This window comes from Diadema antillarum, unplaced genomic scaffold (genome assembly GCF_040938485.1).
Source record: "Diadema antillarum isolate AM-2024a unplaced genomic scaffold, OU_Dant_1.0 seq00000947_RagTag, whole genome shotgun sequence".
NCBI lineage: Eukaryota > Metazoa > Echinodermata > Echinoidea > Diadematoida > Diadematidae > Diadema > Diadema antillarum.
Window position 1 is genome coordinate 523,014 of NW_027271796.1, and position 25,314 is coordinate 548,327.

Consider the following 25,314-nt stretch of genomic DNA (forward strand, 5'->3'; position numbering starts at 1 on the left):
CCTGTTTTGTGACCAGCAAGCCTGCTGCTGAAAAAATGTTACGTGTGACCAAATGCCAGTGAGTTTTCACAATGACGCTTTGCAATTTAACAATTCAAGTAGTCTCTAATTATTGTGAGAATCATGTTTGTTTCCATCACACACTTGTAGCAGGTGAATGAACTCTAGCTAGATGAATAGCTGGACACTTTACACTGCAGTGTGTATTTGATAAATTGTTGAGCTTTCATTATTAAAGATATACAATAAATGAGCGAATAGATTAAATAAGACCAGTTGTGTGACATACACTAGGAGCACATTAATGAAATGTAATGTGACAACCAAACAATTTTTCACACATGCCTTTATAAACTTTGTATTACAAAAATAAAATTGTCTGAAAGCTGGCATATATGATAGTGTGACTGCATAAAATGTATATATTATGTATTTTGTTCATTTAAAGCTATTTGTTTGTAGGACTATGCAGACTGCATTCTCTTTTGCAAAATGAAAGCTGTTCTGTGAGATGATTTTTTTTTTTAAATCGTAGATACTATAGAAAGTTACATTCATTTTTTGTCTTTTCTCCATAGGAGGAAGAAGCACAGAGAGATTTGGTCAGCCGAGCACAGATGCTGTCCAGGAATGTTTGGGATCTTCTAATGCTGCTTCCCACAAGTCCAGACGTGCTGAATGGGTTCAAAACATTGCCAGCAGATAAGGTATAAAGTCTATTCAGTAGAAAAATGGGAAATTACAGTGGTACATGTACTTGGGCTCTTCCAACAAGGAGTGGATTGACCCTTTTTCATGACATGATATATAGCATGACATGATATATAGCATTATATGATATATAGCATGACATGACATACTGTAAAACGAGGAATGTTCACGTACATTTTAATTTCGCGAATTTCGCGAGAGCAAAGATTCACAAAATTAAAATGCACATGAAGGCTCTTGTCCACACTATATGCATTGAATGCCAGAGGCACTGCGCAAAAATTTCATGCTGTCAAAAAGGCCGTCGGCTCCAATTCGCGAAAATTTCATGCCGCTAGAATATCATGTTTTACAGTATAGCTTGACATGATAGTAGCATATGATATATAGCATGAAGAGCTGATGATAACGCCCATACCTTCTTATCTGTTGAGTAGGAAAAACCATTGTCAATTGCCAGGACATGCATGTTGTTTTTGCATAAGATTAACCTGCTGTCTCTAAGATTTGATAAATCTCCATAGAGTTAGCACATGACCACCATATTCCAGTCAGCATTGGGTTTGAGGAAAATATTCTGTAATAAAAGATTCTGTTGAATCAGTATTGTCAAGAAACGAATGTACCCTGAAATTTTAAGTAGTGAGTACTAAGATCTAGACCAATGACTGGTATTTGAACATACTTTGATGTAATGAAAAGCGCTACATCAAAATCTGCAAGGAATTTTAAATGGCGTGAAAAATTTTTCCCAATCTGTGAAGTAGAGTACATTGGAATCTAAATGAAATTTACCAAGAAAAATTAAAAGGAAAATGTCAGAGGAAGCTATAGAGTAATAACTTTCCCTTGTAATTTTTCTTTTGCTTTTAGCTCCCTGCAGTGAAAGTGCAACGAGAGGTCAGCAAACATAAGTCAGGAGATTCTAGGGAAGTGTTGTCGTCATCATCATCATCAATGATGAGCAAAGTGAAGGACCCAAAATCATCAGACACAAACTCTGCTGCTGAGGTTGCCCCTGTCAGTGTGGACTGGGGTAAGCTGTTGACGGAGAACAAGCCCCACAAACTGCTCTATTCTCTACAAATCATTGAGGCCTTGGGCCAACCAGCCAAGAAGCAACGGAGCAAATCCACAGTGAGTATATTGTCCCACCTCTCTGGCAAATACCTATCAAAGTTAGCTAATGAGGTGTCTTTGATAATATCCTCTTTGATATATATTTTTTCCACCTTGGATTGCAGTATCTGAACCTTTTAATTTTTGTATAAGCCTTATATTTGTGGTGTTTTTATTTTTCAACATTTTGTAAGCCTACTGATAATTACCAAATCAACAATTTGCAAAAATGTTGCTTCCCGCTGCAACTGTGCAATATAAATTGTCTCAAAAGCAGGAAAACATTCACTTTTCTCCTGAATAGGGATGATGCATATTTGTAATTCTGTATCTGGTCCTTGATCAAAAATTCATTCACTCAATGTTGTCGTACAAGCCCGATTTAAACAAAAAATGGCATGTACAGTACTTTTATTTTTGCTACCTTGATTTGATGAATCAATCAAAAGTGTCAGTAATGTTCTGTCATCATCTCTTAGATAAGTAGATAGTGAGCATTTGTTTGTTACACTTTTTATTATACCCCCGCCAAACGAAGTTTGAAGGGGGTATATAGGAATCAGCGGACGGTCGGGCGGTCGGGCGGTCGGTCCGTTGCAAATCTTGCGTCGCGAACTACTTCCTCAGTTTTCAACCGATTCCCATAAAACTTGGCACAGATGTGTGCCTTGGGTTGTAGATGTGCAAGACATATTTTTTGACAGTACCCAAAAGTACGTTGCCATGGTAACAGCATATTATGGGCAAAAATGGGTACAAATCTTACGTCGCGAACTCCTCCCACAGTTTTTGATCAATTTTTATGAAATTAGGTACAGATGTTCATCTGAATATGTTAATGTGCAAGACACATATTTCCGCAGTGGCAAAAAGTGTGTTGCCATGGTAACGGCATGTTATTGGTAAAATATAGGGCAAAATGCTTCATGGCAAAACTGCTTCATCAGTGTTCTTCCAATTCTCATGGAATTCATATTGAATGTTTGTCTTAGGATATAGGTCAGCATGACACATTTCTTGACAGTGACAAAAAGTATGTTGCCATGGTAACAGCTCACATATTATGAGCCAAAATGATGGAAAATTTTGTGTTGCGAACTACTTCCTCATTTTTTGCCCAATTTCCATGAAACTTGGTACAGATGTGTGCCTTTGGTTGTAGATGTGCAAGATGCATTTTTTGACAGTACCCGAAAGTACGTTGCCATGGTAACGGCATATTAATGGCAGAAGATCAAGGAAAGATCTTGTGGATTTAACTACTTCCTCAGTTTTTTGACCAAAGCTTATGAAATGTTGTTTGGCGGGGGTATAACCAGTCGCTGTAGCGACATTTCTAGTGTTTTTTCTGTTTTCCTTTTCGTCAGGCATGTCTCGTTTCTGGTGATCATATACTGGGTACCAATGAGGTGGGAGTGTTGAAGTCCAAGAAGGTATTGACATAGGATGTATACAATTCTCTCTAAGCTCACATCTATTTCCTAACAGTATTCCTGAATGATAAAAGACACTGCTAGTTTGATGCATAACAAAGGGTAGCTTTGATTTGTATGTTTGATAAGCACCTTTCACAGAAAATTTCCTGCTCAAAAGGTTCCAAATGTAAAAAAACAAAACCCAGATCTTTACTAGGCTACAAGTTTTACTTTTCTATGGAATGAGGCAAGAAATATATTGGTTAGTATGGTTATTAAGGCACTACACATTCTAAAATGTGGTCAGGCATATGGTGTTGGATATTATAGGATCTCACTGTTCAGCCATACACATTTGTGATGGCACAGAGCTCATTGATACAAGTTAGTTCATTAATGACTGATGTATTCTTCATGTAAAATCTTTTAGTGACACTTTTTTGCATCTCTTGTTGAAATCTTTTAGCTTGAGGTGGTAACCAAATTGTGACTTTCTTCACATAGTATATAGAGCCATATATTTCAATGAATTATCCTCCCCATTGGAGGAAGTCTGGGACTATTTGTGCTATGTTTGTTGTCTGCTGCAGAGTAAGAGTGATACACACCTGAGTGAGATGGACACAGAAGTTGACCTGTTGAGTCACAGATCGTGGAGTGCAATGGTAAGACAAATATCTAACCTGCCTACACTATGGTGAATGTAGGAGATTGTACTGTATGGAATGCCAGTATGAAAATAGAGATTTGCAAATAATTTGTTTACAATGATTTGCCTATATAAATCAATGTCATCACTAGTGATGTGTTAACAGTCATCAAAATTAGCTTTACATTAAATTAGAGTTGGTCATAATCATTGGAGACTGAAAAGTAACTTGCACAAAATGTCCACTTTTATGGAATCTCAGATGCACAGAACTGAAGATCCTTATTCCATAGTAGGACCAGTCTATGCATTCACAGTTCATTCTGTGTCTCACTTGTGATCTCAGATGCAAAATGTATCCTGAGGAATCTTGGGTCTTTTTCATCATATTATTTTTTTCCCATAATGAGGAAAATGTTTGCAATCTGGATAAATATATTACACAGAGCTATGATTATACCCTATGTCATTATGTTCAGATGTCTATTTCTGTATCCCATCAGGAGAAAAAGCTCTGAAACTAGCTACTTTTTGTGATTTCTAGATGGGTTTTCCTATTAAATAAATAAAGAAAACTAATCAAGTGAATCAATCATTTTGATGATGTTGTTACAGATTAACTCATAGGAAACATACTCTATCAAGTCATCATACAAAAATCATGCATGATGATAGCTTTTCCTTTCTTCTTTTCCCTTTGCGCTTAGAAACAATGTATTAAGCACATTACAAATGTAATGTATTATTATCATTATAGCTAAATCTAAAATTGCATTGATACTATCTTCCAAAATTATGTTATTCATGTCTTTAGTAATTCCAGTGTTGTGCAAGAATGTCCCAATTCATATTTTCTGTTTGTCTGACTGTTTATAGTTTATCAGCTGCGGCGGCTTAAAGCATCTCTTTGGCATCTTTATGTCAGCGTGTCTGGAGACTAGAGATGACCAACAGTGGAACTTTGTAAGTCCGAGAATGTGCATTGTGTGTAGTGTAAACGTAATCTTGACTTATGTGAGCGTTTACCCTCAAAGAAAGGGTTATTTCTGAGTGGAGAAATTGACCTTTTGTTGTTGTTTTAAAGAACGAAAGAAGAGAGAGAGAGAAAATGGGGCCCTATACAAATAATTTGCCCCAGACAGCACTTAACATAAAACAAACATTATAAATCTTAGATAGATGTAAACAAGAATATTAAATATATACCAAGTCTCCACGAGACTTGACCTAAAAGCAAGAGACAAGTGGATAGTTTGTGCAAAATCAGAAGAATTGTAGATTGTTACTACTGTTTAAATGTCATTAACTCATGAGTATGAGTATGGTGTCCAGTGGGTGGTGTTAAACAGGCCTGATAGTCTGGTGATTAAGAAAAGCTGCCTGTGTGATGCATCTATTCTTTAATCAGAAGATACATACTGACACTGATGTTCATCCCCTTCTCTTTGCAGTCATAAGGCATTCTTTCTTTCTGTTGCTCTGCTGAAGATACATCTCAATCATTAAAAAAAAAAAAAAAAATCAATCACTTTTCTCATACAGCTTTGAAAACTGGTCAAATCTCTTATGCAAAATTTGATTTGAAAAGAAAAGTGTCAGTTTTATATAAGAGCAGGTGAGGATTATGTTCCAAGAAACATTTAGCTTTAGTGGGAAAGAGATACCAATGTTCACATGGCCATTTACCAAAAATTTCGTACGTACACCAAAATGAAACAGGTATAAGTTTTCAAAAGTTAAAAATTTCCAGCTCCACTTAATCATGAGAAAATGCACAAAAATCTGCAACTGCTGCTGCCCTGGGAAGAAGTTGTGTTGTTGAATGAAAATGCTTTTGAATAAAAGAATGTTTGTCCTTGAACAAGACTAGATTAGACCCTGTGATGGTGTAATGGATAAAAGCTAAGTCATCTCTCTGCAGTGATGGGATCTTAGATGATTGGTAACATCACCAGGAACTTGAAAACTATAACATCTATAAAAATATTGTCATGCGAGGGGGGGGGGGGGGGAAGAAATGAATCCGTCAGGCTGCCACTAATAGAAATGTGACATTGGGAGTCGGAGACCTATCATCATACCAAATTGCTGCCACCTGTTAATCTTTGAAAGGGATTAACAAACCTTATTCAGGAGTGTTATACTACTCCAGTTATCAATGTTATCACAACACTGTTACACAAACAAGAGTTTTTTTTATTTTATTATGGTTGTATATAGTGGCAGCAGGAGTGTCTGGCATCAGTGCTGAAGTTGATCAATGAGTTTGCCTCTGAGGAGGCTCTTTGTGAAACAAGTGGAGACGTTGATGAGGTTTTTGATGAGCCACCCTCGTCATCGTCCTCATCCGGGGAGGAGGTGCCAAGGAAGAGGGCCAGAACTGCCAGATCCAGAAGGGATAGCACAGACTCTGGTCGGCTGATGGTCCGATTCTCAGCAGTAAGATGATATCCCATCTCATTTTATCACAATTTATGTACTGCAATCATCTGTCTCTTTTTGATGACTAGAGCAAACTGCTTTCTTGTTTGGCCATGAGATAGAAATTTCTCCTCTCAATTTGACTCTGTTTATTTATTTATTTGCGCGTTTATTTGTGCTTACGCTTTTTTCTTTTGGTCTGTTATTCTCACCTGTACTTTCATCCGAAGTCACATTTGCAATTTTTCAGTCATTTTCATCTTACAAAACTTGCATTTCTTTTTTTTTTTTTGTAGAGTAATTGGTCATGATATCTGACTAAAGAATCTCGTTCAAAATTGAAGCTTTAGTTTTTTATTTCAAGAAGACTCAAATTGAGTTATTTAAAAGAGAGTCTACAAAGTTACATCTTACAGGATAACTGAGCATTTTTTCTTGTTGTGGGTCCAGTTCATTTATGCAGCTTCGTCTTAAATCCAACCACTTCTGATGAGAATATTTGATTTTGTTGGTCTTGTTTGATGAGAGTAAGGGTATGTTTTGTTGTTTCATAGTCTTAATATTAAAGGTTGTATTCTTCTGATACATCAGATCATGCAGGACCTGTTGTCGCAGCCTGGTGTTCTGGAGAGGCTGATGAGTGTGCTCTACAAGGCTGCCTTCCCAGGAGACTCAACACATATGCAGGCTGGCTACTGGGGTAAACACACTCTCTCTTGTTTTCACTCCCATTCTGAAATGGGGGCAGGCTGATGGGATGAAATATGTGTGACAGCCTTTGTACCTATGTAGATATGTGATTTCTAGGTCTTGTAAGATATGTTAAGTTCACATTATGGTTAAAAGCTTTAAGAATCTCACAGTGAACAATGTTAATATTAAATTAGGTCTCTCCATAGTTATTATGTGTTTAAATGCACCAGAAGAGAAAGGCTTATGTTTTGAATGGTGGTTCTGAAAACATTTGCATTTGACTTATTGAAAGTTTCTTTGGTATAGTAATCTGCCTTGTGAAGGTCTGATGAATTATAGGTTAATCAAGTCCATATAGAGAAAATTAATCTTAAGCATAAAAGTCATAAGGTTTCCCATGAATTAAATATATCTAAATCAGTCTTGTATTTAATCTGATGTATATTATAGATATTGTGTTTACAATGCATTCAAAAAGAAAGTCACCTTAAAGCTTGCAATTTTGTAGGAGTCATTGTTAACCTGCAGTGTGAATGAATGGCTAACCATTTCATTATTTTTTTTTTAATTTCCAGTTGTCCACTATGCCATGAAGTTGTTGGTCTCCTGGGCGTCGAGTGACCCAGAGGTCAAGATGGCCATAGGTCAATACAGCAAGCTTGACCAATGGTTGCAGAGATTGGTGCTGCAGACCAATGAGGTAGGTTCTATACCGAAGTCTTTTGCAACACTCTATAATTTTGAAACATCTCTCATGCTTGTAGCATTGATGATTTACAGCTAGATTGCTGTCACTGCTCTTACCGGGCACTCCTTACACTTCGGAAATAGGATAGGAAAGAGGATAGTCTCTATGAATGGATTATGTGTGGTTTATAGTATGCAAATATTGTGGTGGAGAAGAAACGGTTAGCGACGTAAACTTCATATTTAGCAATTTAAAGCTTTGCCAGTCCTAGGGATGAAAGAAGGTTCGTATTGCAGTCATTATGAGAGTGTTCAGGAATGGCCATTTATGATAGTAATCATGTAGTCTGGCGACAGATAAAAAGATCATAACATAAATCATCAAAGTGCCCACACTGTGATTTCAATTTGATGCCTTTGTAGAATAACATAACTTATGACAGATAAAGGCAAGACCAATGTGTAACCACTGATCACAAGTTATATGTTTAAATAAATATTTGAGAGAACTGCTGTAAATGCAAATGCATCTAAATATGCAATAGAAAAGTGTAGACCAGTTATTATGATCATGATCATGATCATCGTCATTGACATTATCTTGGTCATTGTCATCATCATCATAATGATAAATTATGATAATAGTGATATAAATGATAATAATAAAGCTTATCCCAATTCTCAGACTGGCTATTAGTGGGAAGGGGAGCTACAGATTTTATGATTCCTGGCTCTTTTAAAGATATGACCCAAGATAGTTCCGGTTTGGATTTCAGCCATTTTTCTCCTTTGATAAAAAAAAAAAACTCTTGCAGTTGTACATCCGACGTGAGGTGTGTGATGGCCTGTTCAGACTGTGTGAGGGACTGGGTCTATCTTGCCAGCACTTTCTCTGGTCTCTCCTCAAAAGTCTCTTTACTTCTCTGGACACAGCGCTCAACATCCAGCCAAAGAGGGTATGTGGAGATTCTGCTGAATGATGATCAAACGCATAAAGTCATTTGCGATGTAGATTGTCTTCTCTGATATCTTATGGTGTGAAACACATAACTAACTCTGGCATACTGGACCTTTATCTTATAGTCACATGGATTGTTGTTACAAACATTCTTGTCAATTTTAAGAACATAAGAAACTACATGTACTCCTTTGAGCTTCATGTTTTAACACTACACAAGTTGTATGTCCCACTTGGTAACAATTATTATATTGGTAAAAAATAAAAGTGAATTGTTATGAATTCATTTATTAAACTCAAGTTCTGAAGTATATGCGTTTGTCCTGAAAATTTAGGAACAGGCTACTAGAAATTGTTTATATGTGACAAGCTGCAAATAAATTACAGTGCAGTAAACATGGAATAAGAACAAATGTAATTTTTTATACATTTCATGTGATACCAGCATTGAAATAAAAAACTTGTGAATACAGTCAACCTTGCCTATGTCAAATCTATTTGGACTGAAGAAATAGAATATAAAGAGAAGAGGACTTGAAAAGACTTTAGACTTTGGCGATTATTCAACTTATGTGAAGTCTACTTGAGCAAGGGTGACTGTATGTTGCTTTCTATATTTTGTCCATGAAAATGAATAATATAGTCTGTAATTTGTCAATAATCTCGAAAGTCAAGTCTTACCTGCTGGAGCATAGAAATGATTTGTGCAAAAATTTCCAATTTTGCAATAGCTTTGTTATAATATATCTTTGTTCAAAGAGTTAAAGGAAGGCTAAAACAGCTGACTTTTCAGGAAAATAAAAAAGATGATTTAGGCAAAAATTTCTTCTCTTACACTTACAATATCTGTGTACAAAGGAACCAAAAGAAGGCTGAAATTGTTGTCAACAGCTGAGTCATTGTAATGTTTATCAGCTTTCACCAAATCATGCCTTGTTTGTACACCACAGGGAGGTGACAAAGGGTGTGATGACAGCATCCCAAGCTGCCGTGATTACTTCTGGTTGCTATGCCTCTTGATGGACAACCTACACTGGCAGGGAGACAGCCCCCAGGCAGGTTCGGCCAGTATGTGCAGCATTGACCCGGAAAAGGTCAATGCACAGCTGGACTCCTTTACCAGGCATCTAGCTCAACAAATTGAGAAGTGAGTTATCATAGCGATAGGACAATACTTGAGTGATTTCGTGTAGACTGGACCAGAGAGGCTTATATTTTTTCTGGTATCCTATTATCAGTTTTCATTATGTGAAGATAAACTAGAAAACAAAAACAAACAAACAAACAAACAAACAAACAAATCAACAAACAAACAAAAAAAGCCAGCAGAGATATCTGATTTACGCGTAATGTTTTCAGCTATGTTAACAGTGTTTGCTGTAAAAAAAAAAAAAAATCACACAAATAGGGGAAAAAATTGCTAAAAGGAAATTTGTTCTATATCTTGGATAAACCTTGATTTATCTCCATTTTAGTCACACATTCATCTGTTTTTTGTTTTTTCTTAAGTACATGCTTTTAATTTATCTTTATTTAGTCATTGAGGGATTGTATATCGTCGCTGGGGCGACAAGACCTTGTATCTACAAAATGTCAAATGTTCAGGAGAGCAAAAACACATGGGAGCCAAAGCACAGTATCAAATGGGAGAGCCTTTTTCTTTGACATGCCGTGGTGGCTTCATTTTTGGGGTAAGACATCTAGGATTTGTACAGGACATCACTTAACTGATTATCTGACCATTAATCCAGAAAATTCATTTTCATCAAAGTTGCAGATACAAGGTCTTGTCACCCCAGTGACGATATGCTGTCAACTCCAGAAAATTTACATATACCATAATTTCTTTGTGTAAAGTTAGTGTATGTATGTTGCAATTCAAAGAAAAAGATTTTTTTTTTTTGGAGCAAATATTGGTGTGGTCAGTATGGTATACATGTCAAATTACCTTGGTCAAATGGAGGGTTATGGAATAAGAAGTCTTTCCAGTTTACACTAGAATATCAGATATTGCAGCACCTCGGTATTCAAAAGATGTTTGTATGATTTATAGATCACTGAAAAACATGTTGGAATCACATTGATGCAATTAATAGCCACAGGGTAATGTTCAATTTACATTTAAGAGAGCAGCTTTTTATATTCTACAGCTCTGGTGTACACCACCTAAAAACATTTGGTATTTCTGTTGTGGTTGTTCTTTGACAGTCGTCCAATTCTGGAGGGCAGGCACAACACTGTAGAGGATTTGGCCTTAGCTGGGCTGCTCAAGTTATGCACTGCAGCAGTCAAACACAATCCACCATTTAAGTTCAGTGAGGGTGGACAGGTGGGTTGTTTCTTCGTTAATTGATACATGTAGCTCATTTTGCACTGTTTCTATATATACTTGGTACATTTGCTGTATTTATCATACCTTATTTGTGGAGGTTTCCATTTAGATCACTAAGCTCTGTCTGCAAAAGTTCTCAATAATGGATTTTTAAAAATGTATATTGCAACAAATATATTATCTGTATAATTCTGATTTTTTTTTTGGATAGAATATTAGATTAAGTATGATTTTGCACCTCATTTCTTTACATATTGGTAAGAATTACAGAAGCAATCTAGTAATTCAATGCTGTATGTATAGCATATGTATACAACTAGTCTATATTATGCTTATATTTTCCCTTCATGCCATCACAGTTATGGTAGTATTGACTGACTTTAAAATGTTTAATTTTGTTTTACTTCCTTTTGTTGTGTAAACTTGTTATAATTTTTCAGTATATCTGTAAAGATGACTGAATTGATGAGTAGAGCTATTTCAATAATTTCAATTTTTCATTCCTTCTTGTTTTTAATCCAGCAAAAATTATGATATCAATGATGATATTGAACATTGAATGCTCTTATGGACAGTCACAATGCCCAAGGTTGAAGTAACAGCATCCATGTGAAAAGTTATGTTTCAACAACATGCCCCAAGTTCACTTCTTTACAGCTGCAACTTTTAAAAAGAATTGCATCCACAATTTAATAGATACTAAGTTTGTAGACCCTTTGACTCGTATTATGCCAACCATAGATTATAGAAGTCTAAATATATGTGTCTTTGTGACAAACTTCACATTGTGGAGAATGTTTGTGCCTACAGCTACACATCATGGTAATTAATTTGCCTGTAACAGTGGGGCAAATGTTTGAATGTGTCAGAGGCGAAATTTTACAAGTGTATTCTTTTTTTTTTTTGGATTATTATGTTACCATGTGCAATTTCCTATGCTTTTCATGACATGATTATTTCTACTGTGTATTCTGGCACCAGGTATTTGTGAAGACAATATTTGACTGTCTGTTTGCCCTGCCAACACCTGGTCACAAAAATCTCCCCAAGTGCAAGTCAAGAACGAGTCGCCTAGCGGGGTTTGACCTCTTGCTGGAGTTGGCCAGGGAGTGCCAGGCAAACTACATCCTCCTTCACAAACTCATGTTTCAGCAGCATGCTCCTAGTAAGCCCAACACATATGCTTCCTTACAAGTACAACAGCAATCATGACACCCACCACCATAAATGCCACTACCACCACCAACAACAACAATTCCATCAACACCACCGTAATGACAGGAAAGCCATGCTTGTGTATTGTAGCTTGTATCTAACTTTGCATGTCACATACTGGAAGAGCTACACATGTTGTGTTAACTGCATTTATGAATTAGTTTGTATTTTGTTATGTTAACCCGTTGAAGGCAAGTCCCGCGTATACTCAGGCAAGCATATATGGGAAATGCGTGTTGTAGCAAAATCAGTCCATCCTCAACGGGTTAATGGATTTTATTTCAGCTGATAAGTTTATACCTCTTAAGTCTTTTATTCATAGAAGATGTGGAGTGTTATTTCTCACACAGATCATGATAATCTCTTTTACAGCAGTGGGTATGTGATTTATTGTCCGAGCAGGGGACTATGAAACGGGCTCCGTACGTGTGTGTGTCCGTGTGTCCGTGTGTCCGTGTGTCCGTCCGTCCGTCTGTGCGTCCGTCCGTCTGTGCGTCCGTGTGTGATCAAAATGTTCAATTTGCTACTTCTCTGTCATTTATGAGCCAATTTTGATTGTTTGTTTTATATGATAGCACTACATGGGAGCTTTGAAACTTCTACACAGAATTTCAGTTGTGACCTTTGACCTTGACGTTTGACCTATATTGTACATTTTGCTTCAAAATGCTACTCCTTCGCCATTTCTAACCCGATTTCGATTCCGTTCGCTTTATGTGATGGCACTAGGTATGGGCTTCAAAACTTCTACACAGAATTTTGACCTTTGACTTCTTTGACCTTTGACCTTGATTTTTGACCTATATTGTACATTTTGCTACAAAATGCTACTCCTTCGCCATTTCTAACCCGATTTCGATTCCGTTTGCTTTATGTGATGGCACTAGATATGGGCTTCAAAACTTGTACACAGAATTTTGACCTTTGACTTCTTTGACCTTTGACCTTGATTTTTGACCTGTACCGTACATTGGCTACAAAATGCTACTCCTTCGCCATTTCTAACCCGATTTCGATTCTGTTTGCTTTATGTGATGGCACTAGGTGAGGGCTTCAAAACTTCTACACAGAATTTTGACCTTTGACTTCTTTGACATTTGACCTTTATTTTTGACCTATATTGTACATTTTGCTACAAAATGCTACTCCTTCGCCATTTCTAACCCGATTTCGATTCCGTTTGCTTTATGTGATGGCACTAGGTGAGGGCTTCAAAACTTCTACATAGAATTTTGACCTTTGACTTCTTTGACCTTTGACCTTGATTTTTTACCTACATTGTACGTTTTGCTTCTAAATGCTACTTCCGGCGGGGACATATATTACGCACCGCGTAATTTCTATTTTTCCTTGTTTTTATTTGTATGTAATTCAATAATTAGAATATCTACACCTTGTAAATCTTTCTATTCTAAATACACTTCACAGTGAACCCAGCGTGTTTACCTTACACAGGTCACGACTGTCACTGGATGTTGCAATCCTGCATTTCCCATGAAGAAGATATGACATTGTTGCTGGCCTGTTCTTTTCTCCCATCCCCACCAGGCACTCATCCACCATACCCTTGGGAGTACTGGCCCCAGGAAGACCGGCGGGCCATGTGTGGCTATGTTGGCCTTACCAACCTGGGTGCCACCTGTTACATGGCCTCATGCATGCAGCAGCTCTTCATGATGCCAGAGGCCAGAGCACCTATTCTGGAGGCAAAGGTAGTACAAGAATGCAGTGCTATGTCAGGCAACAGATAGTGCCAGAGCAATGCTGCTCTGTTCATGATAATAACAACAGTAGTGTGCTTCTGTCTAGACATTCCAATATTCCATTCATGCTTAGGTTGCTACTACAAAAGTTTACCTCATACTATAGCAGTCATGCTGCAATGTCAAGTGATTTTTGCAGACAACTGTAAAGGGAGTCTTATTTTACAGTAGAAGTTTGGTCAAAAGTAATCTGCCAAAACAATCTCAGATTTTTGAGCCCACTGATTCTTTTTTTTTTATTATTGTGTTTTGATTACTAGTTTACCTAAATACCTCCTGAACTGCAGAAAATTTCTAGGTCTTTGAGACCTCTTTGTACTGAGTTTCCATGGCTTACTGCAGTGTTCACTGAGTATCCATGTATTCAATCTCTGTCTACCCTCCTTCCCCCTACACCAGGTGAGCGAGGCCAGCAAGCATGCTAGTGTGCTGAGTGAGACCCAGCGCATGTTTGCCTACTTGCAGGAGAGTGAGCGCAAAGCCTACAACCCCCGCAGCTTTTGCCGTGTCTACACCATGGACAAGCAACCTCTTAACACGGCCGAACAGAAGGACATGACAGAGTTCTTCACGGACCTCATCAGCAAGATGGAGGAGATTACTCCCAAGCTGGTGAGTTAAGTAGCCAGTTTACTGGTAGTGTTTACTATGCAGTGATAAAAGGCATGGTCTTTTTTTTCTTCTCCAAACTAGCCCCTTGAAAGGACATAGTATGTACATATAAAGTGTATGTATTATTGTCAATTTTATGTATTCATTTCATTTCTGCAAATTGTATGACAAGAAACATTTTATATTATGGGATGGAGACAGTTTTATTCCAATTCTCTGCAGGCCTGTTGCATACGACTGTTTGTCTATGGGTCTAGAAAGAAACATCAAATCCAACAATATCGTCATAGATACTAAACATCAAGTTTCAAGAACAATAAGACATGACATAATTATTACTGGTAGATAAACAAATGCAGTTACAGTAAAGGGGAATAATGATATACCCCAGGTACTGCACCTCTTATCTGCATTAATATCAGAATTATGTTGCTGTGATGGAAAAAAAAATCAGTTTATGATCTCCTTTGCTATATGATGTCATGTATTTATTTAGCTCTAAGCAAGTCAACAATAGCATGACCACTTCCTACTAAAGTGAAACTGGGAGTTTCAAACTTCAGATGTAAGAGTGGGTGCTGTCATAGATTGAGACTTACTTCAATCAATATTTGGATCACATTGCATGTTTAGAAAAATGTACTGGTAGGCTGTAGGTGATGGATCATTGATAGTCACATCCATGTTGTGATCATTGTAGATCTTCACACATCTATCCTTGAGTCCTTTTTTTCCTGTAATCCATAATTTATGATACTGGGGACTCTGTCAAATTGAGTCATGTATACTATTTTGTCAACAGAGGTGCATGTAAATATTCCCAGTTTATGTTAATGCAAATATGTCATTCATGTTATGTTTGGAAACAAATATTTCTCATTTATTCTTGGTGTTGTTCATAATTATTTTCTTTTGCAGAAAGAAACAGTCAGCACTTTGTTCAAGGGAGAGCTTACTAATAACGTGGTGTCACTTGTAAGTAATCACTTTCACCAGGATGTATGGATTTTTTTTTTCCTCCATGACATTTTACTATTAAAAAAAAAAAAATGAGTGTATGTATGCCTTCTTGCATGTATTTTCAGGTGTTTGTTCATGTCAACATTTGTTAATTCCTTCAGAGAAAATTGCCACTATTTTGAATGAAGGTTTTTGTGAAAACCTGTCCTTATCAGTGAATATTTGTTTTCATCAAATGAGTGCTAGTACTTCTTTAACAACAGGCTGGTTTATTCAACTTTGTCGCTATATTTCTCTGGTGACATGGTATGGAGCTGTCCTGTTGACCCATTTCTACCAATTACATTACGTGGAATATGGTTTGAGCGCATTTCTCACTGCTCTATCTAACAAGCTGCCAGCAAACCTATTACTTGTCAGGAAAATTTTCTAGCATTTAAGTGTATCTGTACACAGAAATTTAGTTTTCTGACATTGTAGGTTATTGTACTGGTAATATCCCTATCAAATATAAGAGTGCAACATTACTCTCATACTGAGATATAGCAATATATAAAGAGACATAGAGCAATCTCTAAAATGCCAAAAAATTACATGCGCCTTGATCTAAGAGTAGTTGTTTGGCGTTATCGACTGCATTCGATTGCGTAGTTTGATAATTTTCTGTACGATCAGTGTACTACAATACTCTCAAAACATGCAAACGCACGCAAATGTCCATGTATGCAGTTAGGTTGGTGCTGCTGTGCCGGGCCACTGACCAGGCAGCTGCGGCAGCATCTACTCGTGCGGATGCATAATATGGCTCGATGAGGCGATACTGATAGACAGTATTCGATATATCTGTGTGCAGATGGAGGCGAACGAAGGAAATGTGCACACACCGATGGTCTACGTGTGGCTACTATTTTCAGATCTGGCTACTATTGCAGTACGCACTAGTCCGTGCTGATTCATTAGAATTAATATTTCACAGTTTTGGACATTTTTTGTGATGGGATAGAATTTTCTCTAGAGTTCTTAGGACATGCTCTCACACCTCTCAAATTTTAGAGGAGAGATTCCCTTTAAGGTTTGTTTGCAATTTTTGTGTTTCAGCAAAATGGTCTGTCCTGTAATAATCTTGTACATGAAAGAATTTTCATCGCACCAAGAACAGCTTGATGTTCTCTCCAAGACTACTATACTGTTGTAAACAATGGCAGCCTGTTGGATGGTCTCTCAATTGTTTTATGGCTACTGTAATACCTGACTCCTTGTTTCCACTCAGGACTGCCCTCATGTAAGCCAGACGACGGAAGAGTTCTTCACAGTCAGATGTCAGGTCGCCGACATGAAGAATCTTTATGTAAGTGTGAGGACAGCAGACTCCATTCTGTTGCAATGGACACGTCAGCATTGTCTGTAGAGTGGGCTGTTTGTGTACAAAGTCTGTATCTATTTGTGTGCTGTATAAAAAGGTTGTGTGCCAGGGATTCAGCAGCCCTCATGTAATGAGTCTGCTTCTGCCAGTACTATTTAGATTGTGAGATATCTATTGGAAAAATTTTTTTGAATATTCTTTGATCATTGCTTTAGGGGATAAAGTGGTGATAAAAGAACATATTGAAATTGGAAATTTATGGCTCGTCATCTTGACAATGTCTTGCACTCATCGGCTACTTCAACTGATTTGTTGTCGAGCCCACCAGAGGTGCGGGGAGACTAAGAGATCGCCTGCGGCGTCTGTCAGTCCGTCGGTCGTCCGTCCGTAATGCTACAAAAACTTGAATATCTCTCTACTGAGGACTTTAATTTCAATTAAACTTGGAGGGAAGAGTGGTTATACAAAGTTACACAATTTACCATACATGAAGGTCACCTCAAGGTCAAAGGTCACAGGCAGGGGTCAATGAACTTTAGGGCCCAATGTTAAGTTTTTACGGCGTGTTTCAATTATGGCTCATAACTTTTGATGTATATGTCCGTTTGTGACCAAACTTGGATGGTAGATGTCCCTTGGGAATTTGAAGGTCACCACGAGGTCAAAGGTCACGGACAGGGGTCAACGAACTTTTAGGGCGCAATGTTAAGTTGTTACGGCGCGTTTTGATTATGGCTCAAAACTTTTGATCCATATGTCTATTTGTGACCAAACTGATGGTAGGTGTCCCTTGGGGAGATGAAGTTCATCACAAGGTCAAAGGTCACAGACAGGGGTCAACAAACTTTTAGGGCCCAATGTTGAGATTTTATGGCGCATTTCCATTATGGCTCATAACTTTTGATCCCTATGTCCATTTGTGACCAAACTTGGCTGGTAAATGTCCCTTGGGGAGTTGAAGGTCGCCACAAGGTCAAAAGGTCATAGGTGGGGGTCAATGAAATTCTGGGATTTAGAAAAGCATTAATTTCTTCTACGCGAATGGGCGAGACACATTTTGGCACTTGCCTTGTATGATGCTGCTCATGTATGTGAGCGACGAAATCACAAACTTTTAATCAATTTCTTGCTTGCAATAAAGGAAGAGGAAACATTGCAACTACCGTAGAATGAACTTTTTGTTCTGATATTGACATGTTTAACCCAGGAATACATGGACATTCCTTTCATTTGTTACACTTCCAAAAACTATGTCCATACTATTGGCAAAGTTCATTGTTTAAGGTGTTCATAGTATTCTTATGTAGTTGTGCCTAGAGGGTTAATGCTCCACTATTCATTCTACACACTCTACCATCAGGAATCCCTGGATGAGGTGACGGTCAAGGATACACTAGAAGGTGACAACATGTACACATGCTCCCAGTGCGGGAAGAAAGTCAGAGCTGAGAAGAGGTGAGTGTGAAGCCCTGAACAGTGATCTAACAATACTCGTGTGATGTTTGCACAATCCCCATGAGATTTTTCTGTCTGTCAGTTGCTGCTCAATATCACACAGGATCCTTTACTTGAAGAACACCCAGTGTAAATTTCTGTGAATAAACAACAGAATGAAGGCGTAACATTATTTCTTTATAATGGATACAGATGAAAATATAATCATTTGACCTGCACTTCCATGTCTACAAAGAGAGCAACTCTATCTTGCCACTCTCATAGAGGCCTTTCTGTAATTGTTGACCTATAAGTGAATGGGTATGAAACAAACACATTTGCCTCTCAGAATCATAGCTATAGAGAGGGAGCTACATTTCACTGAAGTAGAATGACAGTATAATACATGTAAGTGTCATGCTAGCTTTAGTAGACCTAGGAGAGTACTGTCTTGGTGTATTCACAAACATGTTCTTATGTGCTGCTATGTGACTCTATGCTCAGGGCCTGCTTCAAGACATTACCCAAGATCCTGTCCTTCAACACCATGCGCTACACCTTCAACATGGTCACCATGATGAAGGAGAAGGTCAACACTCACTTTTCATTCCCAAGACAACTGGACATGTCCGGCTACACCGAGGAGATGCTAATCAACAAGGGTCGGGGAACGGGTGAGCAGAATCTGACAAGATGAATCCTTTGAAATATAAGACAACCAGAAGCACTCTCAGTTAAACATGAGGAAATGATACTGTGTGTCTGTAGTTTTTGAGTCTGCATGTTTTCACTTGAATTTGAGTTGATTTGAATTTAAAGTGTGTAATACAGAAATCTATTTCACATTTTGTGACATACTGAACAACATCTGACACTGTTATATATAAGTGCATTTTTTTTTCCAAGTTAGGTAAGGTACAGTACATTCTTATTTCTATTGTGAATTGGACTTCTGGTCAATTAGGTGCAACTTTACTGGTGTGGTTTTTTTGTCCCCGCCGAACGAGTTCGAGCAGGGGACTATGAAACGGGCTCCGTACGTGTGTGTGTCCGTGTGTCCGTCCGTCCGTCTGTCCGTCCGTCCGTCCGTGTGTCCGTGTGTGCGTCCGTGTGTGATCAAAATCTTCAATTTGCTACTTCTCTGTCATTTATGAGCCAATTTTGATTCTGTTTGCTTTATATGATAGCACTACATGGGAGCTTTGAAACTTCTACACAGAATTTCAGTCGTGACCTTTGACCTTGACCTTTGACCTATATTGTACATTTTGCTACAAAATGCTACTCCTTCGCCATTTCTAACCCGATTTCGATTCCGTTTGCTTTATGTGATGGCACTAGGTGAGGGCTTCAAAACTTCTACACAGAATTTTGACCTTTGACTTCTTTGACCTTTGACCTTGATTTTTTGACCTATATTGTACATTTTGCTACAAAATGCTACTCCTTCGCCATTTCTAACCCGATTTCGATTCCGTTTGCTTTATGTGATGGCACTAGGTGAGGGCTTCAAAACTTCTACACAGAATTTTGACCTTTGACTTCTTTGACCTTTGACCTTGATTTTTTACCTATATTGTACATTTTGCTACGAAATGCTACTCCTTCGCCATTTTTAACCCGATTTCGATTCCATTTGCTTTATATGATGGCACTAGTTGAGGGCTTCAAAACTTCTACACAGAATTTTGACCTTTGACTTCTTTGACCTTTGACCTTGATTTTTGACCTATATTGTGCATTTTGCTACAGAATGCTACTCCTGCGCCATTTCTAACCCGATTTCGATTCCGTTTGCTTTATGTGATAGCACTAGGTGAGGGCTTCAAAACTTCTACACAGAATTTTGACCTTTGTCTTCTTTGACCTTTGACCTTGATTTTTGACCTATATTGTACATTGGCTACAAAATGCTACTCCTTCGCCATTTCTAACCCAATTTCGATTCCATTTGCTTTATGTGATGGCACTAGGTGAGGGCTTCAAAACTTCTACACAGAATTTTGACCTTTGACTTCTTTGACCTTTGACCTTGATTTTTTACCTATATTGCACATTTTGTTACAAAATGCTACTTGCGGCGGGGACATATGTTACGCACCGCGTAATTTCTACTTTTCCTTGTTTTTAATGGAATGGGGATCATGCCACATGCTTCCACTCTTTGCAAATGCTGATTTATTGGATGCATTTCCCTCTCCGTAACTTTGGTCTAAATTCACTGTATATGAATAGTATCAAATTGCTCAAGATCCTTTCTGTGATGTACACCCCTTGTATACTCAGATACACCATCCGGCAGCAGTGGCCAGCACCAGAGCTACTTGTATGACCTGATAGGGGTCACTGTGCACACAGGGACAGCAGACGGCGGTCACTACTACAGCTTCATCCAGGACCGCATCAATAGAGACCAGGAGGAGGACCGATGGTTCATGTTCAATGATGCTGAGGTCAAGCCCTTTGACCCCAAACAGCTGCCTGCTGAGTGCTATGGGGGAGAGATGACGGTGAGTACTAGAGCTGAAATTACTCGGCCTCAAAGCGGGAAGGTCATTGTGAAAACAGTGTTCAAACAATTACTGTCATGTGGAGTGTGCAATGTTTATGTTTAATTTAAAGTTTGTGTCTCCTTGGGATGATTGTTCCTTTCTTTTTTTTATTGTGGGGGGGGGGGGGGTAGGGTTAGAACAGGTGAGGGAGTTGCTCTTTGTGTGGTTATAGTGGGACCACATTAAGATAATTCCTTCTTCTTTGAATCTGTTGCATTTCATTTATTTTCATGGAAAATTATTAGAGTGAAGAATTAGAAGTGTTTCACAGAATAACCAAGGAACATCAAGATTGAACTCTATGTATGAAATATGCTTCTGTCATGCACACAAGTTTTTGTATACATAAACATTTACCTTTTTCAGTTCATAGACATATTGACCGCTCTCATACCCCTTTCCCGCTGAAGAAAATCTTCCCCGGGGGCACCTGGGGAACACCGGGGAAAATATGCAGATTATGTCAAAGGTCATGTTTTGTTTCTGGTCATGCACACGTTTTCAGCTAGCTAGCGCGCACTCGACCTCCCAAATCCACACGTACAGGGTACTAGTAATTCATGTTTGTAAACATACACACGACACTACTGTACATAGTACTAGTATGTCGTTTCGTGTGCAATGTGGCGTTCACAGTGCGACGGCATTGTTTTGCATCGTGCTGTGCATTGTATTGTTTACTAGTAATTAGCACGCCGTGTACTGTATACAAAGCTGATATAGGTTTACAGTGTACATATGTACTTGATCGATTTGATGCTTCCTCCTTCTTCGTCTTCCTCTAGTGTCTAGCTCTTAACTCTTCCAGTAAAGTCTGATACAGTGCGCCTCTTGCTTGATTTTTTCGTATTTTGTGCTTTTCTCGTCAAGTGCTGGGTTTACAGTGTGCAGGAGAAATCCGTTGACGTTTTGTGCTGTTGAAATTTGAGGGAATTTTGCAAATGGCTGGAGCGTGGACCAAAGACGAAGAGAGACTGTAACTTCAATTACGTAGCAAGGCAGCAGTGAACGAAGAACTGAGCGGGACGTCGGCTGACGCTGCCGCGTACGAGTCCCTCCTCCGAAAACTTGCTGAACATGGGATCGAAAAAACCAAATCGCAGATGCACAACAAACTCAAGTACATAAGATCACCCACGTTGCGAGCAGAAAACCCGTCTAGGGGAAAGTTTCACCGAGAGCAGTGTGAAACGACGGCACTCAAACTTTCACCGAGAGGTTCCCCGGTGAATTCACCGGGGAACCTCTCGGTGGTTCACCGAGACGGGCAGCGGGAAAGGGGTATCAGTTTCTGATCTGCACTGGCCGATTTTTTGTTTTCTTTGGTGGCATCTCATCACATTGCAGTTCTTTCAAAACAGCTTCCTAATCTTATGACAGTATAGAGTGACATGCAGTGATTTTGTATTATAGCCTGGAGCAAGTATTGTGATTTTCCCCTCATTTACAAATGCTGAGTTGAAAATAGTAGGTTGGGTATGCATAAGCACTTACAGCTTATTGCTATAGTGTTAAAATCACACTGGCTATGTTGATACAGACATTGTCCATCCATGGAAAAGGTCTGAATGATTCCATTACTTCTAGAAATATTTCTAGTTTGTAATAAAGTACAGTGTGGTAGGTTCTCTTTCACATTGACTTCAATATTTTCCTTTTTTTTCCTCAGACCAAGACGTACGATTCTGTTACAGACAAGTACATGGATTTTTCCTTCGAAAAGGTAATTTGTCATATAAGTACTTTATATTGTCGATATCTAAGTGAGCAGTCTTCTTCTTTTTCGTATGGCACAATGTGCCTGCTGGATGCTATATACAGACTGTTGGTAGTCACCAGGGGTGACCGTGAGGGGTCGACATCATTCACCCAATATCTTGTGTGGGTGGGTGGGTGGACCACTTCACCAGGTTTGCACCCTGCTCTTTGAGATGAATAAATGAAATGGGATCTTTCATAAGCACAATTTGTGACTAACTCACACACACAGGACCTCCATTTAATGTCTTGTCCAAGGAACAGATTGTTTTGCATCTTACAGTATGAGAGGGGACGGTATGATTACACACAACATTGCTCATCTAGACTTGGTGGGAGTCAAAGCAGAGTCGTTTGGATTGTGAGGCAAACAGGCTGAGCCACATCACCCCCCTGAGCAGGAGATGTATAATTTATCCATGTCTTGCATGAATATGGATTAAATGCGCAAAACATGATCAAAATAATGGAATGCAGTTAGTACGCTAAATCATTCACATATGGCAGATTGTGATGTGCGTGCTCTGACTAATTGCAAGTAGTGATATGTGAAAGTTTTTGCAATCTGGAGTATGTTCTTTCATTGAGGCCATTGCTTTCAGGCTCAATTTTGCATAATATGTGCTCTCTTGAGCTGTAATTGATAGTGTCACTGAATTTTATTGGCAGTAATGTCTATGTCTATCTTTTGTCCTCTTCTTTTAACAGACACACAGTGCATACATGCTGTTTTACAAGCAGTGTGAACCAGACAATGACAAATCAAGGGAGAAAAGAAGGATATCTTCTGCCATGGAGATTGCAGAAAAAACTGCCACTGAGTTGCCCAAAGAAATAGCTGAGGTGAGAAAACTTTGCCAAACTCTCCAGTAAGAGTCATGCTAGATTCATCAGCTCAGTGCATAGATAATAACTGAAAGTGAAAATGTAGCAGTGTAAATGAAATTTTCCAGGGGAGATGTGTTACATTACTATGCATCTGGTCCCTAGGAATGTTAATATTTGTGCTCTGTCTATATCATAATATGAATACCGGATGTAAATGTACGCATCTCGTATAGAAAGTTTTGAATGGCAAGATATGCAAGTGAAAAGACTTATTCAATGACCAGTTACAGTGCTAAGTGGGAGAGGTAGATTTATGCTCTGTTTCTGTCTATTTGAAGATGTGCATATATACCTGTTTGCCATATTGTGACTGTATTTTCTTATTATCAGATTTTCATTTTATATATTAGTTGTGTTATATTCTTTTTGATGAAATTATCTGCTTCCTCCTTGAAATAGAAAATTTCAGTGGCTGCCCTGGCATTTAATGTTGCCATCTTTCCTATTTTCAGTTCATTTGCAAGTCGCCATGAAACATATTTATGTGAAATTCTACAAAAACTTGTTTGATAACAGATTTGATTTTCTCCTGGGCAATAAAACACATTCATAAGCAAAATTAGTTCATGAAGTGACAACTGTGGTAGACAAAGAAATCCATGCACATATCAATTCCATGTTGACCTTGGCACTGCAGGTATGTGGTATCTAGTTTTCTCAGCCCCTCTGTTGCTCTGCAACTGAATCTCATCTTACAATTCCTCCCATCTGTAAAGCTACTAGAGCTAGCACCTAAACTCTGCAAACTTTGTTGTCCCAACAATCCTTGAAGAAAATCATATTTTCTTAAAGTGACTGTGAGTATTCTCTCCTGTGATTCAGTGGATCTGGGAGGACAACACCAGGTACCTGCAGGATAGCTACATCTTTGACCTCAACTACATGAACTTCATGTGGCAGGTCTGCAACTTCTTGCCGGCCACTCTCCCTGACCCTCAGGACGTCCAAGTCATCGCCTCAAAGGTGCGTCTCTTGCACCAGAGATTTTATTTTGTCAACAATTATGTCCAAAAGATCATGTATTTCATGAATTTAAAAAAAAGATATACAAATCTCAAATCTCGGTTAAGACTTGTACTGCTGTGCTGTTGTCACTAACTTGTGTTGCCTTTAAATCTTTATATCAAGAAAGAAAGAAAAAACCCAAGGGCTTCTTCTGCTATGTTGTCCCACATGGAGGTCAGCTGTTCATGCCAGATGTTGGGATTAATGTTGTCTTTTTCATATCACTTTCATTTTGTCAAAGAAAAAAAAAAAATCTGAGAAGGGAGAATACAAATGACTTCCATTACAGCTGTACTAAGCTGATAGACCATTGTGGTTGAGTGAATAAAACTGCTATTCCTCCATCTTGAGGTTCCTGGTTTGGACCCACTGGCAGCAACAGTGGTCCACACAAAGGCACTCTATCTTATCGCCTAGTCCTTTGGAGGGAACTTACAGTTGTTCCACATAAAGTGAACAATGAAACTCAACATCAACAATCAACTAGGCTTCAAATCTCCACCAAGAGATTTTCCTTTTGTCAGAATTTAGTGACCAATGTCTGGTAAATCTGAAATTTCATTGAGGACATCTTTTTTGGCTGAGTCTTGATCATTTACCTGTATTCTGGTTGAAATTAAATGAATTCCATGAAGACCGTCTCTGTATTCACTAATTTGCCTGATGATTATATATAACTTATGGACACAATAACAATGAGATATTACATGTGTATTCAGTCATAACAATAGTGTCTATCTAGAAGCAGAAAGAAATACAAGCTGTAGAACTGTTGTGTT

The 25,314-nt window shown here is 38.3% G+C and overlaps 1 protein-coding gene across 1 annotated transcript in view; it reads left to right on the plus strand.

Annotated features, from left to right (window-relative positions):
- The window catches only part of LOC139741722 (ubiquitin carboxyl-terminal hydrolase 34-like), a 107,726-nt gene that overhangs the window by 48,361 nt on the left and 34,051 nt on the right, over nt 1–25,314 (plus strand). Inside the window, exons 27-48 of the mRNA XM_071652308.1 lie at nt 579–707; nt 1,585–1,848; nt 3,198–3,263; nt 3,836–3,910; nt 4,771–4,857; nt 6,115–6,333; nt 6,907–7,015; nt 7,584–7,708; nt 8,511–8,651; nt 9,604–9,800; nt 10,862–10,982; nt 11,967–12,150; nt 13,749–13,912; nt 14,363–14,575; nt 15,494–15,550; nt 16,806–16,883; nt 18,259–18,353; nt 18,837–19,006; nt 20,619–20,842; nt 22,554–22,607; nt 23,351–23,485; nt 24,353–24,493. Of these exons, the coding sequence (XP_071508409.1) occupies nt 579–707; nt 1,585–1,848; nt 3,198–3,263; nt 3,836–3,910; nt 4,771–4,857; nt 6,115–6,333; nt 6,907–7,015; nt 7,584–7,708; nt 8,511–8,651; nt 9,604–9,800; nt 10,862–10,982; nt 11,967–12,150; nt 13,749–13,912; nt 14,363–14,575; nt 15,494–15,550; nt 16,806–16,883; nt 18,259–18,353; nt 18,837–19,006; nt 20,619–20,842; nt 22,554–22,607; nt 23,351–23,485; nt 24,353–24,493 (3,048 nt within the window). The remainder of the gene's footprint in view (nt 1–578; nt 708–1,584; nt 1,849–3,197; nt 3,264–3,835; nt 3,911–4,770; nt 4,858–6,114; nt 6,334–6,906; nt 7,016–7,583; nt 7,709–8,510; nt 8,652–9,603; nt 9,801–10,861; nt 10,983–11,966; nt 12,151–13,748; nt 13,913–14,362; nt 14,576–15,493; nt 15,551–16,805; nt 16,884–18,258; nt 18,354–18,836; nt 19,007–20,618; nt 20,843–22,553; nt 22,608–23,350; nt 23,486–24,352; nt 24,494–25,314) is intronic.